General features: G+C 37.0%; 1 protein-coding gene across 3 annotated transcripts in view; it reads left to right on the top strand.

Moving 5' to 3' along the window:
* The window catches only part of LOC136848069 (cytosolic carboxypeptidase 2-like), a 142,515-nt gene that overhangs the window by 106,736 nt on the left and 23,327 nt on the right, over positions 1-12,452 (top strand). For all 3 annotated transcript variants that reach the window (XM_067120237.1, XM_067120236.1, XM_067120238.1), the window contains 5 exons: positions 5,866-6,080; positions 9,768-9,920; positions 10,804-10,926; positions 11,233-11,351; positions 12,253-12,399. In XM_067120237.1, coding sequence (XP_066976338.1) covers positions 5,874-6,080; positions 9,768-9,920; positions 10,804-10,926; positions 11,233-11,351; positions 12,253-12,399 — 749 coding nt within the window. In that variant the 5' untranslated portion in view covers positions 5,866-5,873. The remainder of the gene's footprint in view (positions 1-5,865; positions 6,081-9,767; positions 9,921-10,803; positions 10,927-11,232; positions 11,352-12,252; positions 12,400-12,452) is intronic.

Here is a 12,452-nt window from a genome sequence, read left to right as displayed (position 1 = left end):
TATATATATATATATATATATATATATATATATATATATATATATATATATATTATATAAATAAATATAATTCCTGTCAAATAAATATAATTGCGTCAGTTTCATCTGCTTTAAAAACTTTACAATGTAGTCTGTACCTGAACATTTGCTAGATAGGAATTAAGTAAGTTTCTAGGAAAATGCGTATGAAATTGGTAGGGAAAAAATTGCAGTTCCTCTTGTACGTTGTTTCAGCCTCCATCTTTTTCATCGTTTCAGAGATGAGATCCGATTTTGAATGGAGGTCCTTGTTCTTCAAGCATCCCGCGTGTCATAGCGTGATAGTGTTCGTGTACCTGTTCGGAAGTGCTCTTTGCAACTTTGCATTCACTCTTCAGCGCACCTCCGTAGCGTGATAGTGTTCGTGCGCCTGTTCGGAAGTGCTCTTTGCAACTTTGCATTCACTCTTAAGTGCACCTCCACGTCCTCTATTTTTTGAACGTATAAAAAAGGTGTGGCCTGGCCTTGGCCTCCATCTGCAACGAGGATTCTTTCGCTCGGTTCCGCTTTTTATTTAGACGTTGCTTTGTCTCACTCGTCTGACTTGTTTATCTCGCAGTTCGGTTTATTTATGCTTGTATTTGTGTGTGAGACTTTTTTTGTAATCCTTTTTATATTTTGTGTATTTGCTTTACATCTATTCTGTTGACGCTCCATTTCTCCCCTTTCACTTGTAGATAATACAGCGTTCTTGGTCTTTGTACATTTAGAAAGACTCGTTTTACATTTTTAGTAGTTCATGTATGTGCATTGTCATTAACTGGGCTGAATTTCCTTCGTTAGGACTTTCTGGTCGAATGGGAATAATGGAAGTGTTGGTTGCAAACCAAGCTTTTGAATTTACGGTTTTGTGCTGAGGCGGTTTTTTTTTTTTTAATATCCTTGCGTATTTTGTTTCTGTTAAAGCAATTCGAATCCCGCGGGTGACGAAGTACTTAATCAGTTATAATTCCCCGATATTAAACGATATTTGTGATTTAATATTTATTTTATATTTGTATATATATATTTTATATATATTTTATGTATACATATATATATATATATATATATATATATATATATATATATATATATATATATATATATGCATAATCTTTGCAAGCTTGTATTTCAAGTCTGTGGCCCTGTGGGCTTGTTCCATATGAATAGGTTTCATCTACTGAATAAATGTATATATTGTATATATAGATATATATAATATATATATATATATGTATGTACTGTGTATATATATATATATATATATATATATATATATATATATATATATATATACGTAGTATATATTGTATATATATATATATATATATATATATATATATATATATATATATATATATATATATATATATATATATATATATATATATATATATATATAATGAACCCATAAGCAGATTAATGGTATCATGACTTCCTTTTGTCCGTCGGCTTCGTGAGCAGAGGAGGTCATGTAGCCTCTTAATTCATTCATCCCTCCCAAGGTAAAGGAGAGGTATGACCTTGGGTCATTTAACTGTGCCGAGATGCAGGCAAACAGCAGGTCCGCTTCGGGTGGTAGAACCTTGCGTTTGATTATTTACCTGCGCGGTTTGAAGTGAATTCTTGAATAAATATTTTTCCTCTGGCACTATACCTTTGGCCTCATACGGAGAAATTATTGCAAATTTTTTTATTTTTCGTTTATTGTCCAACAGTACTTGGAGTTGCTGTCACTTACACACTCGATCTATAATGTTAATAAGTTAAGTATACCTTAGTTAAACCAGACCACTGAGCTGATTAACAGCTCTCCTAGGGCCTGGCCCGGAGGATTAGATTTTATTTTATGTGGCTAAGAACCAACTGCTTACCTAGCAACGGGACCTACAGCTTATTGTGGAATCCGAACCACATTACAGCGAGAAATGAATTTCTATCGCCAGAAATAACTTCCTCTAATTCTCCATTGGCCGGTCGGAGACTCGAACGTGGACCAGCAAAGTGCTAGCCGAGAACGGTACCGACCCGTCCAACGGGGAACTATGGATAAGTGTCTCTGCCTGGGCCTTAAGTGGCCTGAAATGAAAATGTAACAACGGTTACTGCCACGTCTTGCACTCAGGTTATGATTCATAATCTGAGTGCTAGACGTGGCAGTAACCGTTGTTACATTTTTCACAATTTTATCACAACGGTTACTGCCACGTCTAGCACTCAGGTTATGATAAAATTGTGAAAAATGTGTGTTGTGTGGAAACTTCCACATCGTCAGCGCCACCTACTTGCATAAAGGATATCAAGAGCGCGTCGACATTCCCCTTTCTACACACGCGCTGATCCCTTTACCTCTTACAAACACTGAAGCCCTTCCGGACACAAAGGCCTTTCCCTTCCAACGCCTCTTCCTCTCGATCAGACCAACAAATTCTCGGTCTTTGTATCCACTTCCCTCTGTATTATATATACACAGCTTTTCTCTCTACGTGTTGAAACCGAGACGGTCATCATTGCCCAATTCTAGCCCCTGTCCTGCCTGGCGAGGAACTTGCATGAAGGAAGACTCCGGAACTGATTAACCTCAAGCTACTAAATATAATTTTTGCAATCACCTAGCGCGTATTCGTACACACACACACACACACACACACACACACACACACACACATATATATATATATATATATATATATATATATATATATATATATATATATATATATATATATATATATATATATATATATATATATATATATATATATATATATATATATCTATATATATATATGTGTGTGTGTGTATACATACATTCACAAGACAGTCGCTTGACTTTTTCTTCTCGTATACTTTGATCATGGGTACCTCGGGATGTAACCGCCGCATTTCTTTTGTTTTAGCAAAATCACTTAAAGACTGTAAGAGACAATAGCTCTTCGTTGGGGGAGTCGATAGAGCTGTGGACTGGCACTCGCCAGGCCCGAGTTCGAGTCCCCGGCCGGTTGATGAAGAGCTAGAGGAATTTATTTCTGGCGATAGAAATTCATTTCTCGCTATAATGTGGTTCGGATTCCACAATATGCTGTAGGTCCCGTTGCTAAGTAATCAATTGGTTCTTAGCCACGTAAAATAAGTCTAATCCTTCGGGCCAGCCCTAGGAGAGCTGTTAATCAGCTCAGTGGTCTGGTTAAACTAAGGTATACTTAACTTTGTAAGAGACAATAGTAACTTTGGATATGGCTTAAAATGTGGCTCTGTCATGGAATATCTCTCCAGCTGTTCTTGTTGTTTTGATTGCTGTTCTGTACTTTATATTAATATTAACCATATTTTGAAACAGTAGCATTTCCCGTGAATCCCGCATTAAGTATGTCCTTTTAAAATTGTCATTTAGATAAGATATTTCAACTGATTTAATTACACTGTGTCTCATTTTCTAACACCGTCCTCATCTTTCTTATTTACTCGATGCATAAAAGGTTAGGGTCTTAAAATTAAAGTCAAGCATCCTTTTTAATTCGCACTTCATATTGGCCAAAATGACCTTTCATTCTTATCAATTTAATATTTGAAAAGTATATCATTGAATATTTTTCATTTTTACAAAACTACTTCAAAACTGTCACCGATGTAAAGAAAAAATATTATCTTTTGTGGCAAGTATTTGTGATGAAATTAGACCTGTGGGTTGACAGCCATCAGTCAAGTTGTGAACGCGAAGACAGATATTTCATCTTCCACTTTTGGAAGAATAAAGTTTCCACATTTCTCGAACGAACGTGAAAGGTTTTCTAGTGAACCTTATGGCTGTGCAAGATATGGAACTCTTTCTCTCTCTCTCTCTCTCTCTCTCTCTCTCTCTCTCTCTCTCTCTCTCTCTCTATATATATATATATATATATATATATATATATATATATATATATATATATATATATATATATATATATATATATACATATATATATATATGTATATATATATATATATATATATATTACAGATATATATATATATATGTATATATATATATATATATATATATATATATATATATATATATATATATATATATATATATATGTATATATATGTATGCTTTCCATGTATGTATGTAGTCAGAAATTTATTTCTGTTCCACACGTGATTGTGTGTTATGATTTCTATATATATATATATATATATATATATATATATATATATATATATAATTATATTGTGGATGAAAGTATGTATAGGAGATCACTCAATGGACAGTCCTTCAATAATGACAGAATTGTTCAGCTTATTAGAGCTTTTATCATTAACCTATTTTTTCATTATAGGAACCGTTTAGAAATAACAAGACATCTGATTACACACGAATCCATATTCGACCATCACTACGACGGGGTCTCTCTCTCTCTCTCTCTCTCTCTCTCTCTCTCTCTCTCTCTCTCTCTCTCTCTCTCTCTCTCTCTCTCTCTCTCTCCGTCCGTCTCTTTATGTGATTTGAAGAATGACTCAGGAGATTGACGTGAATTTTTGTAATGAATCACGCGAGAATCTGACGTCATTCCCTGAGAATCATGAAGATTGGTGGAAGCGAAAAATTGATAAAATATTCCCTGGGTATTAATCGCTTCCCGGAATTTGTTAATTAGCGTTTCTCCTTCGCTGTTTGGCTTCATCTCATTGTGACCTCATTTTGAGTATTTTTTATTCTCTCTCTCTCTCTCTCTCTCTCTCTCTCTCTCTCTCTCTCTCTCTCTCTCTCTCTCTCTCTCTCTGCCATCGTAACCTTCTTTGCCTATTTTATATAGCTTCATACTATGAGTAATTCTCTCTCTCTCTCTCTCTCTCTCTCTCTCTCTCTCTCTCTCTCTCTCTCTCTCTCTCTCTCTCTTTGCCATCGTAACCTTCTTTGCCTATTTTATATAGCTTCATACTCTCTCTCTCTCTCTCTCTCTCTCTCTCTCTCTCTTTGCCATCGTAACCTTCTTTGCCTATTTTATATAGCTTCATACTATGAGTAATTCTCTCTCTCTCTCTCTCTCTCTCTCTCTCTCTCTCTCTCTCTCTCTCTCTCTCTCTCTACTGTGTTTCGATTATATTTTTCTGTGACCTACGTGAGAATTTTCGTTTCTGTTCTGTTTAACCGGACTTCATCCGCTGAAACTCATTCGTTCTGCCTGAAATTATCCCCATTTATCTCAGTCAGGTTTTTTAGGTTAAATGGGAACTTTAATAAAGCAATACGGCATGTTATGAATATGGTAGCAGCGCTCTCTCCCTTTATGAGAACGAATGTGCCATGCTGTATGCTACGGTCAGTAGGTCGGCTCCCCACTTTACTTTTGTGCAGCATTTCAGTTTCGTTCCTCCCCGTTTTTTTTTTTTTAAGAGGGGAAGGGATAAGCTACGCCATAGGTGTCCGTTGTGTCCTAGCTAAGCTTTTCGAGGGCCTCCTTACTGAAGGTAGAGACATTTTGACATTTACTATATTAGTGTATTTTCTCTTATTTTCAAGTCTCCTTAATTTCAGGCGAAAAATAAATTTCTAATGAGTTTGATGAGCCAAAATGTACATCGTTGAAACTTACACAAAAAAAAAGGCTTGTTGTAGTCTGTTTTGGATGAAAATGCATTTCATCTTATCGATCTTCTAATATAGTTGAACGGACAAAAATAAGGAAAAGAAAGTCAGTGATCATATTCTTTTTGTACATAAATTAAGGAAAACACTAGAATAAAAACTACAGATTCTATTTCTCATATTTTTAGACTGAAATCATTCCCGAGTTATTGACACAGTTTTCCCCCTCTTATTCAATGATTTTCATTTCTGCCTGTTTGTCATTCCAGTGTACGGTATGGGGAGTCTACAGGAGCCGAGGAAGGAGGATGCTATATTGGTAGATAAACCAGGCCCCCACGATAACTACTCGTGTTATCGTCTGCAGAGCTCATCTTCCCCACAGAGCCCGTGTCCCAACACGCCGCCTCATTCCAGAGACCTCTACGGCATCGTGAGGGAGGCGTGCGCTCAGCAGAACATTAAGTGGCCCGTTGAATGCCAGGTAAGAAACTCTCTCTCTCTCTCTCTCTCTCTCTCTCTCTCTCTCTCTCTCTCTCTCTCTCTCTCTCTCTCTCTCTCACTTCATGTATCACCTTTAAGTATTTTATCTGGTTCCTCTTATTCTAATTTCATTTTAATCACTAAAACCTGGAACTAGCGCTTTCATCTCATGCGAGCTGCTCCTACAGTCTTTCAGGAACAGCAGTATCAGCCTCTCTTTTGCTCAACATTGGTTTGACAAAGCCTCCATCATTTGGCTGCCGTTCTAGTTTTACCCTGCATTAATCAATAAACATAAATATGCCCCACCATTAATGTAAATGATGGTGGTAATATAACGTATTTGAAAATGACTCAAAGATTCAGTAAATCGGGACTGACTGTCATCCATTATGGGCCGTTAGAAATCATGCGTTTGCTAATGGAACTGCCCAGCAGCAATTAGAATCGAGAATCAGATTGGTAAGAGTAACGCCGGTTTTCCAAAGTTGCTCTTGACAGGTGTGAGTTCAGGCTTAAATTTATCTGTATTAATTATGTTGAACAACTGTTCTTATTAACAGCCACTATGTCTGTCTGAAACTTTTGCCCAGATTAAAAAAGATCTTTAAAATCATTATAGTATCTTTTCCTTCAGAATTCAAAATTCTAAATCTTATTATAAGATCATTGCATGACTACCAGGTACAAAGTGTAAAGTCAGGAAAGACAAAAATTAGCAAACACAACACAAACATTATTACAAAAACTGAATATTTCAAGTGACATTCTAAAATTTTGAAGCGTGCCCGAGTCTATGCTTTTGTAGTCCTGTTTCAGTAATGTCTGTAACACTAAAAAGGAGTGTTTATCTCTTCCTTTGGGCTCAACCCCTTCTGTTTTTCAAGTTCCCCTTCGTGTTATTTTCTCCCTTAAAATAGACAGACAACCAGTGACGCGGCACATTCCTTAAGGAACCGCATGGGAATATGATCTGGCCTTGCTGTTTCGTCTGTCCTTTTCATAGTTATGACTCGTGTTCCCATACTGCCAAAAATAACAGTAATACAGGAGAGAGAGTCTATTCGGTTACTCCTGATGCTGGAGACTTTATTACTGATTGATGTTATGAAATTTAGGCAGCCAATACAAGCACTGAGCCATTTTCTATCATTTATTGCTGAAGACAGTGAAAAGAGACAGTTTCTTTGGTTAGGCAGCAAGATATAGGTCCAGAAAATAAAGAAGATGAAGTACAAGGATGTAAAGGGGAACTTCGAGAAAACCCGACAGTTGCGCGAAGAATTAATAGTTAAACCCCGTAGGGGGTTAGCGCCATCAGTGCTCCTCATGCGGTGCACCGTAGGTATTACTTAAGGTTCTTTGCAGCGTGCCTCCGGCCCCTAGCTGCAACCCCTTTCGTTCCTTTTACTGTACCTCCTTTCAAATTCTTTTTCTTCCTTCTTACTTTCCACCCTCTCCTAACAATTGATTCATAGTGCAACTGCGAAGTTTTCCTCCTGTTACACCTTTCAAACCTTTTACTGTCAATTTCCATTTCAGCACTAAATGACCTCACAGGGCCCAGTGCTTGGCCTTTGGCCTAAATTTTGTATTCAGTTAAATTCAATTCATTAGTAGTTAAAGAGGTTGGACAGCAAGACTGTAAGAAGAAAGCGGGAATTGAGGTGAAATAAAAGGCTAAACAAGTAAAAAATGCGCCGAAGTTTCTTCGGTGCAGTCTAGTTTTCTGTACAGTGTATAATGCTGTATGAAACTCTCAGCCACGGCCCATGAAACTCTCAGCCGCGGCTCATGAAACTTTCAGCCATAGCCCGGTGGTGGCTTGTGTTGTTGGCACCTATAGCGGTGCCAGACGCCCGATCATGGCTAAATCTCACCTTAAATAAAGTAAAAACTACTGAGGCTAGAGGGCTGCAATTTCGTATGTGCGATGATTGGAGGGTGGATGATCAACATACCAATTTGCAGCCCTCTACCCTCAGTAGATTTTAAGATGTGAGGGCGGACGGATAGACAAAAAGCCATCTCAATAGTTTTCTTTTATAGAAAACTAAAAGTTTCTATCTACCCCCTACAGGGTAGAGATGTTAGGCAGAACCCCCTTGAGATCGGACTTAATCACCTTCATTCGCCATACTTAGTAAGTGCGGTGACAGTGGCCAACTCCGGCATGGACGAGAGCGAGCTAATTGTGGAGTTTATTACTTGTAGGTTAATACAAATAGCAATTTGTAAAACAAAGATGACTCACAATGTACTTGAATTCGAGTTGCCAGAATTTCCTTGGCCTTGCTGAGTAATGTTACTCACGGAGCAAAGTGCATATATATAAAAAATAGAAATCCATAAAGAAGTGCGGGTATAGTAAAATACTGAGAACAAAGGACATAGTCCTTTCCGGACCCCTTGAATAAAGAGAAACGAAGCAGTGTGATCTGGACAGTTGGCATGACTCCTTAAAAACCAAACGACGGCAGTTGCATGTTTCGTCTCGATTTTAACACGGAAATTCGCAGGCTTGTTGATTGTAAGTAGGACGAGCAATGAAGCTTGACCCAGATTGGAATATAATTAGGGGTGGCTGTAAGCGAATTGCTTCGTGTGTGAATGTTTATTTTGTTAAAATCCAGATTCGAAGTGGGATGTACCCAGTGCTCTTGGCTATCCCAGGCCCGAATAGAGCAAAAAAAAAAAAAAAAAAGACACGAATTAACCTTGAAGGAACCATTAGTGACGCACTTGTAAAAACGGAGAGCACAACTCGGTTCAAACAGGCTTCGACACGAACACAAGCCCACCAAGAGCAAGCATAAAAGCAAACTGCCACATACACAAACACATGAACACACACACGAAATCCCCATTTGTGAATAAAGATAGAAACGTAGCAGGAAGGAATATAATAAATTGCAGATAAAATCAAGTCATTAATAAGCAGCTCGGCAAACAAAGAATAATTATACACGTAGGTTGATCGAATGTCCTTCAAAGGGAAATAGTGTAACAGCGTTTATAGAAATGATGATGAGGGACTGAGGACCTTCATGAAAACCCTCATCATAATCAGGGAAATTTTCACGTTTGCTAATCCCCTCAAGCAATTATCTCTCCGGCAATCCTGTAATTGCGAATTTAGACTGTCCGAGCAGTCCCCGATTCTACTTCGGATATCATATATCTCTGGATTAGCCCTTCCGTCGAAATAATTACTCCTGGTTTCACTACTCCGCCAACTTGGAAGAAGTGTCTGCGTTTAATGGTTTGCTTTTGAGGATGTCAGGTGCTTGTTAACGCTGGTCATCATTTAATAGTGGTCGTCTTCAAGCCGCCTTCTTTTTCATCTGGGCTTGGGTCTTGCCTGAGTGTAGACTCTTATTTTTTTTTTTTAAACTCAGCGAAAATTTTTTGTCAAAATTCGCTGCTTTCTTTTTATAAAAAAAAACTTCTTATGATTATTGTAAGAGTCATTAAACATTTGATGTCATCTTTGTCCTGTATAAGATCAGACTTCTTTGTATTTCGAGTCTAGTGCATCAGCAGAATAGGAATTTAGTAAAGAGCATGTGATGAGTTATTCTTTATTTTTGAAATATTGAAACAGCAGACTGACAGTAAAGGAACATTTAATGGTACCTTTTATTTAGTTTTGATATAGTATGACGGGGGAATATTTTTCTCACTTCAGGTCATACAAGACAAAGTCCACCACATCGAGGACTGGCCGATATACCCGGAGGCGTTTTACGAACCGTCTGGAACAGAACTTCGACCGCAACCTGTAGGAGATGAAATAGGTCGCTTAGTTTACCACTACTATCCAACTAGTTCTGTCAACTATGTGAGTACTTCATTCGTTGTCATTTACGTTCATCCTGTGACGGCTCGATTCAAGTAGTGAACAGGTCTCATTTTTTCGCACCTGAAGTTGTTTTCAGGAAATAATATTTTGAAACTTGCAACGGCATACTGTAGTGATCAAATGTATTTCAGGTTGTTTTAAGCCTGATATTATTACATTTAGATAAGAATTTTGCATTCAAATATATTGTTAAATAGTATTGTAACATATTCTTTCAGTCTACTACAAGATTTTAACAACTATATCTGGTTGCAGTATAGTCGCTGTCTCTTTTCTTTTAGCTGTTTTTAAGAATTTCACGTACCATTATCATTAAGTTTACCTTCCATTAATCGACGTAATGTTTACTTAGTATTCACGAGCACGTTTTCTAGCACCTGTTAGAGTCTCTTAGCCAAACTTTACGCTTCATGTTTAGCTAGAGGTTTTTCTATCATTACTGCAGAATTGAAGTTGCGCATTTTCGTCAAGTTGTAGCCACACGAACTCGCGCCATCTCAAAAAGAAAAAAGGTATTGGTACATCAGTACAAGTTTGGCAGCAAGGTGTGAAAAAATGCCATTAAACGGGCCGAAGTGACACAGACTTCAGTCATGAGTTACGAAATAGCGATTGACAAATTCCAACTCTTCCAATAGCACAAATAAATAGTAACGTTCACCTTCACGTGCGTTTTAAAGACACCGAAGGGGATCCGTGTAAAGGAAAATCTTACTTGCTGGTTGTATACTTTTATAGACATTCGCGAGTGACATTTATTTCAGAATTCAAAATTTTATTTTTTGCGTCTAGAATCGTGGGAGTTCCCCCATCAAATATTTTGTTTTAAAACTTAACCGATTATTTCCCCTTCCCACGGCAGTTTTCCCGTTCGTGCGTGGGAGGAAACAAGTTCCTAAACGAAGATGTTCGGCCTCCCCTTGAAGATGAAAATGACACGACCTTGCAGTTCGAGTCGAGGTTCGAGTGCGGGAATTTGGGCAAGGTAAGACAAGAGACATACGCTCTCTCTCTCTCTCTCTCTCTCTCTCTCTCTCTCTCTCTCCTTGACATAATATTTTAAGAAAACATTTAAATAATACCACTAAATTTTAGAGTTGATGACAAGAACATTTTACAAAACATTGGGCAGATGTCCCATAAAACTCTCTCTCTCTCTCTCTCTCTCTCTCTCTCTCTCTCTCTCTCTCTCTCTCTCTCTCTCTCTCTCTCTCTCTCTCTGGATTGCCTTCTTATGAATGTATGTTAATTTTACATTTCAGTTCAAAAGTAATTGTCATTTTTCCCTCAGGCTGTGCAAGTTTCAGAGTGCTACTATGAACTCCACTTGAGGGCAGACATGTACACCTCCCGTCACACGCAGTGGTTCTACTTTGCTGTTTCGAACACCCGGAAAGATATAACATATAGGTTCGTATACCGTTTGTTCTTTTTTCTAAGTAATTCAATAACTGTGTCTTTCAGTATGTGTATATATATATATATATATATATATATATATATATATATATATATATATATATATATATATATATATATATATATATATATATATATATATAAAATTATATAGATAGATAGGTAGTATGTGTGTTTATTAGCTCTATAAGTATTTGGTATTGTGATATAATTGGTTTTATAAGAAGGTATTTACTACTGGTTTTTTGTTTTTCAGTTTGAATTTTTTCCATGGAAATTTGCTGAATTTAATTTTCACGTAGTTATGATTATCAGACTTTGCCAAGGGCTTACATCTATTTTAAATCTCTGAAAAGTTTTGAAATTTCTAATCTTGTCCACTTGTTAGAGTAACTTTCGCTTCTTTTGACGTCTATTAGCATCTTGCCATTACTGGCGGCAAAATTGAAGTTATACTTGTCCGTGTTCTTGTGGTTTTTCCTCAGTGAAAATGTATGACTTCATTTCTAAATAGAAAAAGATATTGGATTCTTGGTAGAAAGCTGAGCGTCAAGATGCAAATGAATATTTCCGGATACGTACTCGTTTGACCCATTTAGAATAGCAGTACAAGACTTTTTCATTAAAAAAAAATTTCAAGTAAAATATAGATATTCGTTTACGTGTGGTTGACACTTTTATGTTTTTTTATATCATTTGATATTATTGACGATACATCTTTACTTTCAGTTGACCGTTTTTTAATCACAGATTACGTTAACAGACTAAGATCATAATTGGTCACAAAAATGAATACTTCTATCATCCCATTCTCCCCTCCTGTCCTGTTTTCTAATTTTCCAACGGAAGCATCGGTTTCTGCAAACTTTCTCCGCATCTCATTCATCTGCAGATTCTCAATAGTGAACCTGAACAAAGGAGACAGCCTTTACAACCACGGCATGCGTCCCCTCATGTATTCGTCCAAAGAGGCCGACATACATTCTGTTGGATGGAGGCGATGTGCTACAAATATTGTTTACTTCAAGAACCATGACAGGTATTGTACTTTTTTACGCAATTCGAGGAACTGAATTTCATCTTGATTGTCAG

This window comes from Macrobrachium rosenbergii, chromosome 18, assembly GCF_040412425.1.
Source record: "Macrobrachium rosenbergii isolate ZJJX-2024 chromosome 18, ASM4041242v1, whole genome shotgun sequence".
NCBI lineage: Eukaryota > Metazoa > Arthropoda > Malacostraca > Decapoda > Palaemonidae > Macrobrachium > Macrobrachium rosenbergii.
The sequence above is the reverse complement of the archived record's forward strand: the minus strand, read 5'-3'. Positions and strand labels throughout refer to the sequence as shown.